Source organism: Lichenostomus cassidix, chromosome 10, assembly GCF_008360975.1.
Source record: "Lichenostomus cassidix isolate B80296 chromosome 10, HeHo_3.0, whole genome shotgun sequence".
Taxonomy (NCBI): domain Eukaryota; kingdom Metazoa; phylum Chordata; class Aves; order Passeriformes; family Meliphagidae; genus Lichenostomus; species Lichenostomus cassidix.
The window spans coordinates 3,280,728-3,300,724 of NC_139491.1; the positions used below are offsets into that span (position 1 = coordinate 3,280,728).

General features: G+C 39.6%; 1 protein-coding gene across 7 annotated transcripts in view; it reads right to left on the reverse strand.

Annotated features, from left to right (window-relative positions):
* MEF2A (myocyte enhancer factor 2A) overlaps positions 1-19,997 on the reverse strand; it is an 81,694-nt gene that overhangs the window by 11,830 nt on the left and 49,867 nt on the right. For 2 of the 7 annotated variants that reach the window (XM_085070361.1, XM_085070358.1), the window contains exons 4-7: positions 14,042-14,191; positions 10,960-11,179; positions 10,713-10,772; positions 1,442-1,632 (exon numbers count right to left, since the gene is read on the reverse strand). In XM_085070361.1, the coding sequence (XP_084926487.1) occupies positions 1,442-1,632; positions 10,713-10,772; positions 10,960-11,179; positions 14,042-14,191 (621 nt within the window). Of the gene's footprint in view, positions 1-1,441; positions 1,633-10,712; positions 10,773-10,959; positions 11,180-14,041; positions 14,192-14,256; positions 14,389-19,997 lie in introns of all 7 variants that reach the window. The other 5 variants (XM_085070363.1, XM_085070360.1, XM_085070362.1 and 2 more) reach the window with 3 other exon arrangements.

Sequence of the window (19,997 nt, forward strand, 5' to 3'; positions counted from 1 at the left end):
TCATGAAATTCGTGTCACATAAAACCTGCTGTACTGAGAGAACACCAGCTTTGGGGAAATTGGTGCAGCAGGAGCTTGGTGACCCCAAGGACACGGCTGTCACACGTGGATGTGCAGCACAGCAGTCTCTGCCTGCACTGATCCAATAAACCAGCTCAGCAACAAAGTGCTTGTCACATACAGCCACCATTCCATGCCAGCATCTCCTCTCTGGAATCTCCTAATTCCCTCCAAAAACACAGACAAACCCAAAGCTGGATATGATGTTGTTCTTCACAGCACAGCAGTAAATAGGTGCTGTGCATCACTAACATCAGAACTGCATTACTGTTTCTATTGCTAATTAAAAGTGTAATTTTCTCTTTAATAATCAGCCAGTATACTTAGTATACTTCCTATCTCTCCTACACTTCAGTATTCCTAGAAAAACCTTTTTTTTTTTTTTCAAGAATCATTACTCTGAGGCTAATTATAGCTTTTGTTACTTGGATTAATTTGGTAATATTCATCATGAGCACCAGTAACAAATGTAAGCACTTGTGGTAGCTTAAAAACAAATAGGAATTATGCAGAGAGTACTTCTGTTGTTTATATCCTGCTTCTGGTTATGGCCCATTCTTCCATCCACAGAAAACACCCATAGAGACACTGAAAATTTCTACATGGCAGCAAAGACTAAGACCAAAGGATTTGGCCAAGTAAATTAAAGGAAAAGCAGAGTAACACTTCCTGCAGGACCTGTTCTGGGCTCAGGGCCGTGGCTGCCTCATGGCTGCCACGAAACTGCTGTGCTATTCCAGCCTGGGCTGGACAAACATTGCTGCCCAGATGCCAAAGTGCAGAGCAGCACTGCAGAGCACTCATTGTCTTTGATGGCCTGGCTGAGGACACGACAGCACCACGGGACACCCAAGGTCACGTTCCAAAGGGCCACATCAAACAAGTGCTGCTCTCAGCCCTTCCTCACCACAGAAGCTGCACTTCACATCCCACAGCCATTAGGACCCAGGAAAAACAGGTACAAAATGTGCTTTAGGGCACGTTAATAGTGTTCTCATCACCAATAAGATCAGCTGTTCCTCCACAGAATAATGGATAACCCTTTTTAAAACCCACATCCTCCAAACCACTGCAGTTCTCAGTACCAAGTCAGGGGGATGTCAGATCAAAACACCAAAGTCCCCATCACTGTCTCTAGGATTGTGCTCTTACCACATTTAGGTCAGACTGCTATTTTACACTTCGAAAAATTCCTTACAAATTGAACTTCTCTCCCCAGGTCACAATTAGTACTTTTGATTCTCATCAGTGCCATTTCAGAATACAAACATCCCGCTATTCCTGTACCCTATGGTAAGCAGTGAGGCAGTTTCTCCCTGTGCATGTGGGCAAAACACTCCATTTTCACAAAGCCAGACCCAGTGCAAATGTTAGAACTCACCAGTGGTGGCATCATGCCCTTGCTGGAGGGTGGGATGACGACACGGAGGTCAGGTTTGCGGTTGTTCATGCCAAGATTTCCTCCTCCTGGTGGAGGTGGAGACTTTGTAGGCATGACTTTGCCTAGGCCATTCCCACCACCACCAGTACCAAGTAGACTTGGTGAAGCTCGGGAATTCACAAACCCATTTCCTGGAAGAGGGAAAAAAAATGGACTGTAAGACTGAGGAGAAGGACAATACAACATTTTGGTGCTCATGTACCAGTTATGAAATATTTATTTTGTAAAACTTCCGATAACAAACTTCCCACAAGAGGCTGAGTATTGACCAGTCCAACAAACACAAACCACTCTCACCAGAGGATCAATACAGAAAGGGAATATCACTTCAAGGGCATGCTGTGGCTGCTTAAACGCTGAGAAGAGCAAATTGCCAAAGAACTATTTCTAATAACATCCGTTCTGTTTATTTTGCCCTTTGAAGCTCCTCCAGGCTGAGCCTGCAGAAAAGTGAGGGTTTTGCACAATGCCACTTAGTCCCCACCCCCCCAGAGCATGGACTACACTGAATTGTTGCCTGTGAGAATAAAAGATCAGCTCTTAAAGTCTCCATTTCTAAAGTTTATTTTTCATATACCTCCAAGATCTGTAGGACTAATTTTAGTATCAATATTTACTATCTGATTATTATATTTTGCAACAACGAGGAGAACAAATCCTTTCCTTTCAGATTCATTCCAGATCTACACATCACTTATGCCCATAAGTTGATTTAACAAAGTCTTTCTCTGCCTTACTCCTGGTACTCATTTTAAGTGGAATTAGACAAGCCAAAGCCTACAGGTCCAGGGTTCAGCAGTGAAATCTCCAAAAGCTGAATATGCTCAAGGTAGAGGCTCCAGCTTACACTCAGAACAGACCAGAAAACAGTACCAAGGCAGTAAATCAGTGAAGTGCCCAGTATTCTATTTTCCCATCCTGACAGAAGCACCAATCATGTTAACCAAAATACATTTCTCAGAAAAAATTTTAAAGCCACATTCCAATCACAGAATCATATTTATAGCAACAATTCCCAAAATACACAAACCTTATTCAGCTGCAAACAGAAAAAAAGTTGTTAAGGAGAATTTTGCAACAGGGAACACCACAGTTCACCCTACAGAACCTGTGTGTGTGTATATAAATAAACACAATTCATAGTAAGATTCTGTTTGCACTAACACTGCAGGTCTGAAAGCAGCTTTTATAGTCACAATCAGGGAAAAGTCTACAAGACAAAGTTCACTGTGTGGGAAATTCTCTCCTAATCGCCCGTAGCGCCACGCTGGCATGAATTTTGCATTATTATTCTAATTTGAATAGGCCCCTATGCCCAATCCAATTTTATTGCATTAAATACATATTAATCTAAAAGCAATTAAAATAAGAAAGTTGTCAGTGTCACATTCCACCTTCTTTAACAACATTTTTAATGCCTTTAAAAGCACAGCAAGAAGGAAGACCAGCAACATATATCAGCAAGGACACAAAACTTCATGAAGGTGCTTGGTACTACCAAGACACTCAGCCAGGGCACACTGAGAACCTCGATGGGAATTCACCAGGATGCTGGTGAGGAAGCCTCCTCTGGATTTACTCACTGTGTAGACTTCCTTCTGTGCCAAAAGCCTGACCATACATGGATGATCTGATATGTCCCTTGAGTTTTGCAAGGTTAACAGAGCAAGGAGGAGTTATTCTAATTTAGTACTTTCCTACAGCATTTGTACAGGAGGTGTGGGAATATGACTTTTAACTCAGAAGTTATGGGGGAAAGAAGGAACACAGCAGAAAATAAAGTTTTTAATGTCAGCATTCTTCCTTCTGTATTAGAAACCACAGCAAAAACTCATTTTGTGATTAAAGGATCTACATTCCTCAGCAGAAAACAGCAGAATTTATTCGGATGCCTCTATGTTAGTGATAAAATTTAGTTAGAGTGGTTGAAAAGTTGGGCTGGAGATCAGAACACACACTAGAGCTAAATATAGTCTTTACTGGTAGGAGAAAACTCTCCACAGCTGGGTCACATGGAAAAACCAACAAGCCAAAGCGAGAAATTAAGTTCTGTGTTACCCTTAAGGTTCCTGAAACAGAGACAGTTTTCGTAGAATCATGATTTTGTTAACACAGCCATGCATCAATTCCTATCCATTATAAATGAGTGCAGCATGAGTTACAGACAGCCTGCAGTGCATCAGATTGCCAGAGACATCCTACACAATGGACAGGGTAAAAATTAAATGGATTTGCAAACAGACACTAGGGAGGAAAAATACTAGAAAATGGCATCATTTTCACCAAATTATATCTGAAAATTTGTTACCTCCCATTTTCAGCAAAAATGCCAGAACATTTAAAGAACTTACTGTTGTAACAGAAGTTGTCTGGGCTTTAATGTAATGACAAATAGCATTTTATTACTCACTAGGGCTGTCAGTGTTACCTTCCCATGGCAGGGCTGAGGAGCTCTGAGTTTAAGCTGCACAAGAATCCCACTCTGTGCAAACAATGGGGTTCTGTACAGCACTTTGGTCCATCCTATGATACCATTTCCTGTCCTCTGGTTCAAGTATTTCGGTAGCCCATGTGTTAAATCTGGACAGTGTCTTTCTTCCACACCCAACCCAGTCATTTCCTGAGCCCTTATTCCAAGGCTCTGCCAATCCCTCAGAAACATTTCATGCTTTTAGTGGTGCTGTCAAAAACAACAAACTCCCTGCCACTGTCTGCTCTGCACAGTATCAGGCGGCAGCAGGGCAGAGTTAAAGCATTTCTTCTGACAAAAGGCTGAGCACTTCTTGAAAGGAGTATTTAGAATGTATTAAAAATGGGAGAAACAACAACAAAAATATATCTTAAGTGTGCAACACTATGGGTATGAATCCAGTAGCAGCCCTTTGTGATAAAGAGCTGGCACTGAACATCAAGCAAACACTGGAGTGTCTCTATTGATTATCTGAAGGATCATATGCTGGGGCTGCAATAAGAGTGCAGAATATTCATTTTTAGTATGAAACTTCAAGCCTTTTTCCTTTTAATAATCTAATAAGAAAATCAAATTACCAGTTAAGAGTGAAAGGATAACTAAACGTGTGGTATTTCTTAGAGCAAGGTCAGGAGCCAGAAAAAGATAATGAGTTCAGAATGATGCAACTACACGGCCCTTTGCCAAGCTGAGGCCTTAACAACCCCATAAATTCCACTTACTATTTCATATAATACAGAAATTGTTTCTACCCCACTCACTATAGATCTTCTCCAAAGACAATACTTCATGTTTAAAAACATTTTCAAACTGAAAATGGAAACAGAATATAAAATCCTACATATGTGTAAAAATACGACTGCTTTTCCTTCCGAAGGGTTTTATTTAACTCTAATTCCTTAAAACAGACGTGAAAGCATGTTCAAAACAGTCCTTTGGAAAACAGACACCAATGCAAATATAAGCTCTCAATTATATGAATCATAATTTAATTAGATTTGATGATAACAAACCCTGCCAACGTACATTAGCCTACTTCTTGTTTAGTCAGAAAGTGTTTACTTTTGAGGCAACTTCTTCTCTGAAGTGAAATGTTACAACCCACCCATGATACCGACTGGATATTCTGCCTTCAGAGACATAATACAGCTTAATCTCATTTACTGTCCTGCAGCCCAAGACACAGCATTCAATTACATGAGCCAGACTCATATTTCACTATATAAATCACATCAGCTGAAACAATGAACACACGTGGCTGGAAAGTACTCCATGTACTTATTACTACTCAAGGAATAAATTATAGGCATTGATGCCATTAATCTTTTTTTTTTTGGTGGTTCACTTTGGAGAAACTGAACAGTTATACACAATACTGGAATAATTGTGGGCAAGCAGCTAAGCCATGTAAGATTATGCAAAAATCAGGATTGTAGTAAATAAATATTTATGCCTCAAGTGACACCATAAAACCCAACAGACATCATACAATTAGAAGTAAACTGAAAATTGTGTTTGCAACAAGCCATTGATTCATGAGGCATCAGAAGGGCAGATAAAATCTACTAAAGGAAAACATTTACATGAAGAACCTTGGGCAGAGGGACATATTGCAAGTAAACCCAACAATAGCATTTCTATGTGCATTAATTGCTCAATTTGTTTACTTTGGGGTTTAGTGTGACAGATTCAAGTGGAAATTAAAAACAGCATATGCCATTCCTACCATTTTCAGCTTTGCACAGCAACCACTGCTGATTCTACCATCGCTTCAAAAAGCTCAAGTTCTGTGTTAGCTTTGGAAAGAATTTACTGTAATAACTCAAGGAAGCTGAAATAAATGTATTTCTATGGATCTTTACAAACCAGTATGTCAGATAATACTATGATCAGAATTAAAATATACCTTTGACAGGAATGTAAGATCTTGAAACATGTCTAGCATGTAAGATTTATGCTTCTAAGGGAGTATTTTAGATATTAAAAGGCAGAAAAAAAGAAATGCACATGACTAAATGTCAAGGGAATGCTTAGTCATGTTACAGAACTTTAAAATGTTCATTTCCCAGGTTGTTAGAAATTTTCTTTTGCCTACAGCTACAAAAAAGGAGAAAGAATTTTCAAGGATATTTAGAATTTAAAGGGGTGGTTATTATTTAGAATGCAACAGCAAATCTAAATAAAGGCATACTGCTCTTGTGTCTAACTGAAACATCAGCGATGAAAACTGGATGTCTTTTAGGTCTTTTGTCAACTAAACAGGTAATAGTTAATTACATGGAATTTACTTTCTAAACTTACTGATTTCTATGTATCTATACAAAGCCAGTGTAAAGAAAGGTAAAGAAAGGAGAAGTGGTACAGAGCTAATCCATCAGCTTCTTCCTTGGAGAAGGGTGAAACCCTGACTTTTGCACTGAGCTGTGTCACCATCTAAGTCATGAGGAGCTCTGACTGGTGAAAGACTACCTGGGACAGATCCTACTGCCACTCTGAAGAGGAAGCACAGACCAGAAACACCACCAGGAGTGCACAGCCTTAGGTAGGAACACGCTGAGGGTTTATGGACAGCTGCCTTCCTAAGGTGCTCATTTCCCACAGGGCCAAGGCTTGTAGCTGATGCAGGTGAACAGGCTGGCAAGGGGACATTATCTAAATGTCAGATAGGGGTAGAGGCAGAAGAAACCTGTTTCCTTAAGGAAGAGGCTGACAGCATCAATGCAGGACATTTGCCTGAAACTGCAGGAGGTGTTTTTCAGGAGTCAGCTGGATACTCCTCACTGGAGTGCCTCTCATTTCACAAACAAAACACGACTGGAGAGGTTATGCACAGAGAGTGTTTCTGTTACTGGAGCCTCCGGTGCACTCGGCAATTGCAGCGTATTCAGACTTGTGCAAGACCAAGCCCAAGGATTCTTTTATCCTCAGACACATAGAAAGCTCCCCCCATCAGCCAAGCCCTCAAGACAAAGGGAACCATTTACAGGTGTGGCTTTTCACAGTTCTGTCTCGATCCCTTTCTGGCAACTCCAAACAGTTTACACGTGTGCGCAAGCTGTCAGTGGCACCTCTGCAAAATCCCTCCCCGGGCCAGGATAAAAGACCACACAGGATCTAAGACTGATTCCTAGTAGAGATCCAACAGCTCACAAGACACAGCTTTTCAAGCAGATATAGCCTTCAGTTCTATTTAAAAGAAATTTTGTATTCCTGAAGTTACCTCACGTTCTCAGAACCTGAAGATTAGTGAGGACATTAGAGAAGATACAGCTCTGGAACAAAGAGGGGAAATTCAGTACCCAAGCAGACCAGGTCTTTTTTTATCCATTCTCCTGATGGTAAAAATCTAAGAGGAAAGAAAACTTCTTTTTCTTTTTTCTTCTTTTCCAAAAGATTGTGTCCATAACCTGCATTACTGACCAGAAGGGCTACTTCACTGACACAGAAATGCACATAAAGAAAATACTGTCTTTGTGAAATCATAAACAGCCTTCACTTCCAAAAATTCCTTAAGAATCACCTGGGACTGGGAAGAACTTAGGTCTCAAGGTTTATGGTTTTCATGCAGCCTTGGCAATGGAAACCAGCTCAGGTCCTTGGCATGGTTCTGGCTCAATGCCACATGTGAAAGGAATGGAAGAAAAAGAGACTGAATAACTGTGGTGGTACTTCTGAGCTTTTCTGATTCTCAGAGTCCTCAAGGATGAGACAAGGTCACTGGAAGTGCATTTCACTGGCAGCCTGTGGATGATTCATGGTGTGATACCAAATCTACTGCAACACAGTGAAGCAGAACTCAGGGCAAACTGGAATGTCATCCATCCATCCATCCATCCATCCATCCATCCATCCATCCATCCATCCATCCCCTTCAGTTCAAAGCCAAGGAAACTCTCCCCTCTATCAGGGCACGAGGCTGTACTTTGCCCAGTTAGAATCCACAGCCTTTCAAAGGATGATACAGACATGCCAAGTGTGTTCAGATCATGGTGATGCTGACAACAAAGAGCAAATTCTCCACATCCTGGTGACATGAGACTCCTGGAGCACGTTTGATGCCCATCACAAACTGAACAGGGTTTAACACTGACCAGGAACAACAAGATCAGCAATGTTCTAGCTCAGAAAATTTGATCTAATTAACAGAAAAAATAAATTAGTTCTAGAGCAAATGCAGTTATAATGCTGGACACTTTTCCCCTCTCCAAACTGGTATATTTGCCAAGTAAAAATTTTCAGCAAATGTTTTTTATGTGGTGGGTAGAATTTTAAAAATATTACAAAATGAAAATGCTTTTTCAGAGTTATGACAGCTGCATGTGAAGTAAGCTCTCAGTATTATAAAGTGATCACAAAATTTTCTGTTCTGGATATAAAAAACCACCTACCAATCTTTGCTACAACACGCCGATATTTTTACTCAAAGTTATTTTCCACAGAAAAACTGTTAAGTTGGCAGATTGACTGCTAAAGCAAATCATTTCCATTCCAATCAAGTTACACAGGACTTGAGAAAAAGACTCGTGTGAACTCAATATGAGCCATTTTATGCAACATCTTTGTTTGAACTGAGTCCCAAATAAGCAAGATAACCTTTACTTGCCTTGTTTCTAAGAGATGAAGGCATATAAGTATCTTTCAAGGAAATGAGAACAAAATCTCAGATGCACAAGAACTTCGTAATATCAAAGAAGATGGGTTTTCCCTTTATTTATTTATAAGAGAATATCTGGGAATATGGATATGCCAGTACTCCATCTTTACCTCTGACATCACTCCTATAAATTGTGAGCTGCAAATTTGGCATGTGACCTTTCACTATACCCATAAGAGAATTCCCCACTCCTGAGAAGTTTAAAAAAAACCCCTGGAAGCTAAAAGAATCAAATAGATTTTTTTAAAGTGAATTCTACAATAAATGCAGCAAGAAACTAAAGCCATTATTGTCTGCAGACATAATTAGCATGAGATACATTTCAACAGCAGCTGTCAAGCTCAAGTTGACAGCAGATTTAGTCAATCTGGTTACGTATGATTTCTTGATTGTGGTTGTAACTGAGAAGGTTCCTATGCACCTGTCAGTAGTTAAAAAGTTTTTATGCCATAAGTTACAGCAAGTGGAGCTCTGATAACTCAGAGCACCCCTCTGATTTAGCATTCTGGTGTTAAGCAGGTATTTGAGTTTCACTAGAGGTACTTAGAGATATTCCCTTGTTCTTGTACAGTCACAACTCTCACTTGTGTGACAAACCTTTCTAGAAGTGAGTGGGTATAACATCTTGGGTGTGATGTTCTGGAAAGTAAGAGATAAGTGATGCATTTTGACTTTTTACATAAACTATTAATAAATGCAAGGAGGAAAACATTTTGCTGCATTAAATATGTTCCCCAAGCTGCTGTAACTGGGCATTTCTGGAGTTTGATACCCTATAGCAAGCACTGTAACCACTGTTTTATTTGCTTTTTGAAGGAAGGAGTCTTAAATCTGAGGCTGCTATTACTAAAGCCTGGTTTTGGAAAAGAGGCCTGAAACAGCCTGATAATAAACTTATTTAGTCTGACTCAAAAAATTCTATGGAAGTCAACATCTGACCTCCACAGTTTCTAAAAATAGTCATCTTTTTTCAACTGAGGAAGTTTCCTCCATTTAAAATCTTGCTTACCTGATGGAAACCACTCTTTAATATTTCATATCTTTGCTGCACATAGCCAAGGAATGGATAAAGAGTGGAAAGTCAATCCTGTGCTTTCAGCCTTGGAGAGCTGCAGCATTTTTTATTCATCAATTCAATTGTCTGATTTGATGTTCAAAGAACTCTTTCCCAGCTGCCACACTAAGTAGCCAGTGGGCAAACAGTGAAAGGTCAACAGTTGCTTCTCTAATTCTGTGCTATGAACACTTCCCAAGGGGAGTTAGGTGTGTTTGCAAAACTGACCTTCAGCCACCACAACTTCCAACGGCACAGGAGGAATGTGACCAAAGTGGGTGAACTGTCATTTATTTTGTCTGTCTGTGGCACAATACATTTCAGTGGCTGTCTGCCCCTCTATCAGAGTGCCAAATTTTGTTTAGGGGAGACAAAATATTATTGAAATGAAAAAGTGCTATCATGTATTTTTACTGAAGACCAAAAAATATTGCAGATTTGATTTTTGGCAAGATCTCTAATTTGTTTTCAAAAGAAATTCTGATCATCATCCAAAATTAAGACAGACCCTAGCTATCATCTTCCAAGATTTATTGCTTTTTTCATATAACTGCTAGATAATGATTAGCAAGATACACATGGCAATACAAACAATACAGTCTGTATTTGTTTCATTCTGATTGGCACTACAACCAGCATCAAACATCCAGGTCCTCTGAATACTAAAGTTGAGAACTGAACTGAGTTGCCTTTAGTGCAATAGTTCAGATTTGGCAAACATGGGATGTTTTTAGAATGCTGTAATTACACCTGTAGAGAAACACAAAAGCAGGAGCAGCATGCTTCTACTGAAAACCATGAAAATAAAAAAGGCAAATATTACTGAAGTGGAAAGGGCACAGCAGTAAGAAGGTAAATGCTTGATAAGAATTTATAAGACTTGAGAATTACAATGCAGCTAAAAAAATTACAACCTTTGTTCTTCCACAGCCACTTTCTCAAAAAGGTCAAAATAAAAAAACTGCTTTTGAATAACTGCGAGACTAAAACCACAATACTATTTTTTATAACAAAAACATGATACTGCACTTACCCACTGGACTGGTACCAGCTCCATTTGGCACTGAGAGATCAGTTGTCCCCAGCATTCCACCTGATCAAAACAAGCCAGAGCATTAAACCAAATTGTGCCATTACAGCATCGTGGCATTCTGTACATCAAAACTTCAACAGTGAAAATGCACTGAAAGCACTGAGAACTTGTCACTTGGCAGGGATATTTTCAGATAAAAGATGCCCAGGGGGTGTGCAAGGAAGGCCCAGCAGCCCCCAGAGCTCACCTGCGTTGCCGGTGCTGGGAGGTCTCTGCGGCGCCCCGGGGGACACGTTGCGGTGCAGGGTGGCCTGAGGAGGGGACAGCATGGTGGTGTCGGTGAGCGAGGAGCTGGCTGCCAGCGATGGGGACACCAGGGAGCTCCCTGGGTTACTGTAGGTTAAAGTGTTGGGATTGGACACTGGAACTGTCACCGACATGGAGAAGTTCTGGGCAGGCAAGCCGGGCTGTGGGAGAGAGGACGAGGAACAACAAGACAACACTGTTAGCATTAACTGTGCTTGCAGAAAGAACACATTGTAAAAATTCACAGTTACATCAGTTTGTTGGTTTTTATTAAAAGAAAGTTAATTCTGTTAGTTTTTAAACTCTATTAAGCATACAGTTTTAAACATCCATTTGTTGTCAATTACAGTGTTAAATTCTTATACATCACATAATTGCAGTTTCAAAGAATTACTCAAACTTCTAAAATACGTGAAGTACAAACAGAGAAAACTGAAAATATTCATATGAATTCACAAGCTCATAAATATAAGAAATTTAACAGTTAATTTGGATTATTACAAAACAATAACAAGCTAAACATGTCTACAAATCAATGAATTGTACCTTCAAAACATAAGGATAAACATGCATGTTACAAACAGTTATTACACAAAAAAGAACAAGTTAGTAGTAACATTTTCTAGCAATAACTTTACCAAAATATTGCTACTAATCTCTAAGACATGGTTTTTCAACAGACTAAAAAAATAAACAGATCTTTAGAAAGCCACAAAGTTCAATAATTTGAATTTAAACATTTCAGGTTCCACAAAGCCCTGCTTGAATAACCACTCCATCTTTTTTGCAGATCTCATTTTTTAAATTCTAGTTTTTATAGCATTATTCAAAAGGCAAGTGTTTTTCTGCAGTATATATGTTTGTTATTCAACAGCTATTGAATCAAAAGCTGAGCTGCCTGCCCATCTATGGTACTCATTTGGTCATGACTAACTTCTTTGGCCTTTGTCTCATTCCTATCCTTTGACAGTGATGGGTTTCTGAAACAAAAGGGACTATTTTCTTTCACAACTCTCATAATTACTGGAAACAAAACCATGACAGGTACAATTTAAGGGTAAAAACCCAGTAGTATTTATTGACAGAACAGAGAGGTGATAGTTTTGATTTAGAGGTCAAAGGCAGATGACCAACACACATGACCTAGCAATTATACTAAAAAAAATGCAATTTCATAATGTGTAGCTTAAAAATACCTTAGAATGATACTTCTGTATGTAAAGTTAGATAACACAAGAAATGTAACAATAACTATACTAATTAAAAGAGCAGAATATATCCTCTGCAAGAAACAAAACCTCTTACTAGCGAGAACCAAAGACATTGTCCTTACTGAAGCATTCTAAGAATAATCATCAATTTTTGGCACAGATGGAAGGAAAAAGTAATAAAGCAGAACAACGTAATGTTAGCAAATCATTCACAGTATCTAACCAATGACAAGCCCTACTGGGGCTTGTTTTCAGGGGAAACTACTTGAAACTACCCAGTATCTACCAAAACCAGGGTGTTTCAAACAGCACACTGTCAAGCAGCTCCAACTAAACTGGAAATACCTGAAATATGCTGAACACACTGCTAGAAGGTAAGAGCTGGGAGGTTTTTTCTGTAGGTTTCTCAATACAAAACCAGTAAGTGACAGCCTCCCCCCACACCTTACAATAAAGGCTGTCTGCCCATCTATGGTGCTCATTTGGTTACGACTGAATTCTCCACGCTTTGCCTCATTCTTATCCTTTGACAGCAATGAGTACATGAGAACAAGAGAAATTGTGTTCTTACACAGCCCCAGAAGTACTGGAAACAGAAACATGATTGGTCAGATTTAAGTTACAAATACAGAGCTGTAGAGCTAAAAAATAATGTTGCCTTTTTTCTTTACACTGATGTCCACACAGACATTTAGGCTGCTCACCAAAAACCCATTTAGCAGTAACATACTGAGAGATGAGGCCTGAAGATGTCTCAATGTAGAAATGTTGGGTATCAAAAGCTTCAAAATGAAGCAAAAACCCGAAGATATTGGCTTTATTCAAGCATAAAGTGCTAACAGAAGTGATGCTGGGTGTCATGACTGTCAGCTTGCTGTTCAGTCCCCAGAGATCTCCTATGCTCTGAACGATGAAATGATTTCCAATATCAGCAAGTCATTTGGAGACACTACTCAACTGCCCCAGGGTCTGTGCAGATTAACCCACCCAGTCCATCTCCTTTAATTGCTACAAGATTTGCCATGTTAAAATATTCAAAGGCTGTGGCAGAGCCCTGCATTAATTTTCTTAGAAAATACTTAGTAATACTCAACACTAACGGGTTTTTGTAGGTGGAAATTAAATGTCATCATGAACACCTCCACAAAAAACATGCAACATTTCCACTCCTTTTATCCCCAAACTGAAGTTCTGGAGCCAAGTGACTTATGGCTGCACACTGGGTTGGCACTTGGGAGAAAATTTTCAAGTATCTTTTAGTGTCCAAGCAAGTATCTGTTAGAATTTCAACAGGAGCAACCAGCAATCTTTAGAGCCTCTCATTGTGCAGCAGTTTTGATTTTAAATATCTAAATAAATTTCTACATCCAGACGCAAGCAAAATAAATTCTACTGGTTGGATGACAAAATTAATCCAATTCTATTTGACTGCTTGTCACATACTGTAAAATCTTGATCAACAGACAGATGAAGACCTACAAGATGTAAATAAATTATCCTACATCCCACAACAAAAATCTATCTTGGTAAATATATTTTAGGTAGGATTAGGTAATGCAGTAGGATCCTGAAATTTTGAAATGTTATCTTGTGTTCCAAAAGTATGAAAAGCTGTGAGTGCAAAACTAAAGCTAGAGATGATTCTTCTTATTCTTTACGATAAAACGTATTTTAACAAGACACAATCTCATTTTTCCTCAGAATTATTTTTCCTTTCTCAAGCCATTACATCCTCTTGTCTTTGAAGTGGTTTTCAGTGCTAAGCAAACACCATGAAAATTCTCATGCATGTAAGAGAAGCACAAACCATACTTTAGTACTCACTGCGATTTTATGATTCCGCATCATATTATCAAACTCTTCATTAATTTTTTTATATTTTTCTTCTGTATGTGGCGTGAGCACATATGAAGTGTCAGGGTCCGGGCTGTCGCACCCTCTGTGTTCCTTCTTGTTCAGAGCCTAAATAATGAAGTTAATAAAAAGGATCAACAAATAAAAAGTAGAGATAAAATAAAAGTACTTACAGGGCCTCGCTTGAAAATAAAATCACTATCTTCATTTAGTTTGCTGAATCTGTCCTCCGATAGTGGACTGTGCTCAAAGTAATCGTCAGCATCAGGGCTCTCACAACCATTAAGGCCTTTCTTTCTTAAGGTCTGAAATACAATTGGAAAATTCACATACAAATCATACTAACTTGCCAAGAAGTTTTGTACACTACTGAATCATTCAGAGCCCCTGAAACTACATCAGACAAAACTGTGCAACACACAGGATCAGTCTTTCAAGATAGTGGCAAAGTACACAAAGAGAAAAGGTTCATCCAGGTGCCTCTCACATCTTCACCCTACAACCACTTCATCTCCCCAGCATTCCATGCAAAATCATTTTTAGACATTGGCTGATGGAGTGAAGTTGCCTGACAAGGAACATTCAAGCCTGTGGCAAAGGAGTTAATGTATTCAATGTAATTAAAAGCCAGCTTACTGGATCTTTAATGAATTGATTTTAGCATCCCAATTTTAATATTCACATTTTAAAGAGCATACAGTTATATTGTGAGAAACACAGTGGCTAAAATCTTTAATCCAATTAAACAACTGCAGGACATTCATATATGTAACATTCGATCTCAGTAGTTGATAAAGGCAGGATCTTCCTGCACTTCTGTCATCCTGCACGATAACAAGAACAGCAAAACAGAAATTACATAATCCCTCTCTAAAATGACTTAGTTTGCTAAATATAAGCTTTTTCAGAGTCCTTTAGACTAACTTTATGGAGCTATTTCCTGTTTTCTGATGGAGAACTCACATCAACATCCCCTGGAAAAAAAAAAAGCAAGCTTGTCTACAATCCAGGCATTAAAAAAAGGATGTGAAACTACAGGTCTCATGACCAAATTATAAGATGTATCTGTATTTCTTGTTTTTCTTTTCCACCCTATTACACAATCAGAAATTCTTCTCTGTAAGGTCTAATTTATGCCAAAACCAATATTTAAAACATTACCTGTGGAAAAATCTTTATTGTTTTTAAAAAAGTTTCAAAAGGAAAGCAATATAAATTTTAAACAGATACATGTTATTGGTATGTAAGGCAGCAGAAGGACTATACAGGCACGGGGGAGTTGTGTGCTCCCTTTTTGTCAGAAATTATATATATTCCATTAATTTACATTAAAACCCCTAAAGATTAGAAATCTGCAAGCTGACTTTTCCAGCACCATTAAAAAAATCCATGTTTTCCTATAGAAGCGATTTCCATAACGCAGTGAAAATCTGACTTATAAAACAAAATGGTTTAGCTCATAGTATTCACCAGATTTTTTTTTTTACTGTCAACTGATTTTTAGTACAATAAAAAGCACACACTACTTCCTCACTATTCATATATATGCAAAATCCTTGCTTATTTCTACTGCAGTTTAAAGCAGGAATTGAAAATCCAATTCGCCGCCTGAAATTCTTTAATATCACAGTTCACCATAAGCTGCAATTCCTTCTCAAGTTTCCTGGCTTGCTCCACGTATCCCACACAGTATCTGGAACTCCCACAAAAATGTAATCACTAAATCAGCATATGGGGGAAACAGGTGTAGGCTCCTCCAGCACCTGTCACTGCTCTGATCCTGCTCCTCCAACCAATCAGCTGGACACGTATATGGACTTGGCCATACAAGGGCCGACTGCTCGGCCTCTCAAGGTCGGAGCCTCTTATCCCTCTCCCAGCCCTTCCTAACAAGTCAGCCTGCCAGTCTGCTACACTTTGATATCAGCAGGGAAAATGTTAACGCTGTGTAATCTGGATTACACTTCACCCCTGCGGCCCACGGCGCTCTGGAAATAGAAGGCAAATGTCTCTCCGCGGCGCTCGGCGTCACGCGCGGTGCCCGGGACACGATTAGAGCCGCGCTGGGGCTCTGCAAAGAAACCACTTGCATGACATGAACACACAGAGCCCAGCTCCTGGGATAAACACGCTGAAGCAATTCAAGTCTTGCAGCAAGGGAGTTTTATTTGAGCTCCTTTCAATAGTCTAAAGCAATCCAGTGAAAGCTTTTAAGCATAATGCTGCCAGTTCATCCCTCCGGAACGGTCTGAAAATTATCCTCCAAGTTAAACAAAAAGGAAGAGATTTAAATATAAAAATGCCTCCTTCCTCTCGGTGACTGCGTGTCATTTTTGCTAACAATGGGGTTAACTCTGCTTTGACTCATGAGGAAGGAAAATGCCTCAGTATCTCCCGTTTCAGGCTCTGGAAACCGTCACTCCAGATGGGGTTCCTGTCATTGTGGAGGGATTTAAGCCACGGTTCCCTGTCACAGATAATAAGGCTGGGTCCGACAGCCAGAGCTCTGTCTCCTTATCACCAAAACACCAAGTGCCACTTGGAGGACCTGACCATAAAAAGCCTGCGAACTTTTATCAGCGCCCAGCAACACAATAGTAAAACATTCCTGCTCCGTGGCCGGGGCTGCCCACGGAATGCTGCGAGCTGTTCGCACGGGCAGGCGAAGCCGACGCGACACAGAGCTGCTCCGGGCAAATCTGGGAATTGCTTCGTGGGGACGCAGGAAAGCCAAACTCCATCAACAAGGGCTGACTCCACCCTCCAGATTCTCTAGTGCTAAAATTTATTTCTCCAAATAATGTAAATAACTTGGCTCTCGGAGTTATTTCCAAGATATTATCACAGAGATTAAAATTTTATTAACTCTGAGGTTATTCAGAGAAAAAAATGCCAGTTGGTGAGACCAAGTAATTTGCATAACATGAAGAGAGGTTTATTTCTCTGCTGTGATACACGAGCTTGTTTAGAACAAAATGATGGTTTTTGCAGTGGAGGCTAATAAATATAAGGCATTTTTTCTTATTACAGCAAGAGGGGAAAAGAAGATTTCATTTCAGGTTTTGTTATTGGATGCTCACTGCAATTACCTTCTGGTGTGAAGTCTTGTTTTCCAGATCATGTAAGGGAATGTGTAGCCCTTTCAGTAAATCCATGTTACTTTCCACTTCCTCTAAGACTTAGCCAAAATTACTGGAAATTGTTCCAACATGTTTGCCAATGCACTGCATTGTGCCCCAGTAACTGAGATTGCGCAGCTTTGATTTCAGACTGCATTAACTAACTGATGAGAGAAAAATGCTGGTTTTACCCAGAAAATAATGCTAAGTATTTACAAGGAGCCCATGCAGGTGTGAAATCTTTTTTTTTAAAGAATGAAGGAAACACACAAGACATTTACGTGACACACAGTCATTACACAAGTGTTCCAGACAGCTCTGGTCATCTTGATATTGCAGAATGACCCAGGAGCTTTAAACTGCTTCAATTCCACTATTAGTTTAGTATTGATTTATTTTTATTTGAATGGCAGAGCTTAGAAAACACTGTGTGAGAACGGCTGGACCAGCTATGACGGGTTTAAATATTGCAGTCAAGCACATGGTACAAGAGCCCCAATATTTTCCTGAACTTCCCCACACATATGCAAAGTAGTTTTTAATTGCACTGCATTTTGCTAATTTAAGAAAAGAATCATGCTTTGGCAAGAAGCGTATAAGGAACAGAAGAAGGGCTTCTTGCAAAACAACAACAGAAAGGAATAATTGGCTTCTCCCTACAATTCAACATAAATTTTACTGAAACCGATAATACAGATACCAAAGAGTATAAAAAAAAACAATAAAGTAATTTATTGTTTGACCCATGAAAAAGCAAAGATGATACTCAACCATTACAGTGTAATTATCCTAGCACAAGCTTCCTTCCACGAAATCCAACAGAGACACACTAAATGCAGGAGCCTGAAGCTTGCTAAGCCCCCAAAACACGAAATCAAGTCACCACCTTCTCCAGGCTTGTTCCAGCCTTGCTGCAGAGCTGCTCCCACACAGCTCCCAGGGCTCCAGACACTGCTCAGGGCAGCTCTGGGAGCCAGGAACTCTGAACCAATAAACACAGATGGATCACTGCTGCCAGGGATGAAGTGACAACCCCCAACTGGCCTCCTCCCATCAAGACCCTGGGCTTTATATTCCATTCCAAAAGGACACATTGCTAATGATTAAAGAACACAATCAGCGTGTTTTGTGCTCCCATCAGTGAGTTTGGTTAAAAAGCCAAGACTCCTGATATTGCGATCTGGGCTCCTTACCAGCCCTGGCAGAACTGTAAAGGGCTTGATTATGTTCATTGTCACGTCAGGAAATTATATTTTTCTGCCTTAAAGCAAGAATGTAGGATGACCTCATGTGTAAAAAGTGTTATGAAGTGTAAAAAAGTGTCAGGTCATTCAAAACATTCAGTGTTGGGTTTCTTGTAATATTACACAAAAAGGAAATGGTTGTTGCTGTCAAAGCTACCATGTATCATGTTAACAGCTCTATTTTTGCACTTACTATTGGAGCTGGCCAGAGAGGATTTTTGTTGGTATTTCATCCCAAATTGTCGGAAAACCATGTCCAAAATTTGACTAAGACTGAAATGAAGAGTGATTTTCCTTGGAAAAGGCAAGCCTTTCACTTAAATCCTGTGGCTAGCTCTGTTTCTGCTCTAGCAATCAGAGCACGGAAAAGCCGCAAAGCAGCATAAATTTGGAGTAAATATGTTTTAAATATCATGATTTTTTTTTAAGTGCAAATATTCCTCGGGCCTGAAGTAATGGAAAAGCCCTACTAGTCCTGCTAAGTATTACTGCTGCTCTGGTAGGCACCCACACCATGGACATCAAAAAGATAAAGAATTAAAGTTTCTTTATGCTCTACAGATGCCATGCAATAGTGGAGAGTATTTTTTTCTTGCTAAAATGATACATTCTCCTTGTCCGTTCTTTATTTAACTTATTTTTGCTGGGTTTATACTCAGTTGTAGCAGGAATAAGTGGGTTGCCAACGTGTGGGCTGAGCACCACAGATAGAGAGAGAGGAGGCAGAAGGAATGGCCTGGCCTCGCTGGCAGCAGCAAACCTCAGCCACCACTGATAATCACATCCCACATGAAAAGCCACACCTTTTTTTTTCCAGAGATATTCACAGGATGAAGGACAAATAAAGCAGTCACAGCACCAGATTCCCACCCAGTTCTCACTTGTAATACATGAAAGATCAGTGAGACAAAACAGGGCATATTCCTTTACTGTAGCTCAGCTCCCTTCACACAGCAGGCAAGGACCACATGAATCACCACAGGCTTTACATGTAGCAAAAACGTCCTGCTGAAAGCAAGACAATTGTTTTATTATTTGCTTCCTGATACATATTATTGCCAAGAAGTTGAGCCTAAAACCAGGCTGTTTCTCTCTTCTTTTATAACACAAAATATTCCACTTTCATCAGCCTGAACAATACTAAGGTGTCTCATCTTTTGGATGCTGTTATGTCCCCCCTATTATGTATAAAACATATTCAAGTACCCGAGGAGTATTCTTAGTCACCAGAAGCTATTTTTAGTTTTTAAACTTCCTGCGGGTCAGTTTGGCTACAGAAGCATCATTATTCTTGTTTCTTTTATCTAAATTAACAACACAGCTCTGCAGAGTCAGAGTTTGACCCTACAGTGCTGGGTACACGAATTTACCACTGTCTAAAATCCAAGCAGGAGTGAATCCCAAGTTCAGCATAAACATCAAAAGCGAACAGCCAGAGAAAAAACAGATAATTCAACTCTTTAACGGTGTTTTGTCTATTTAACCTCATCAACATTATTTCTGCAGGCTGAATTTTCTTTTTCCACAGTTAGATGTAATGTATTGTTTTAT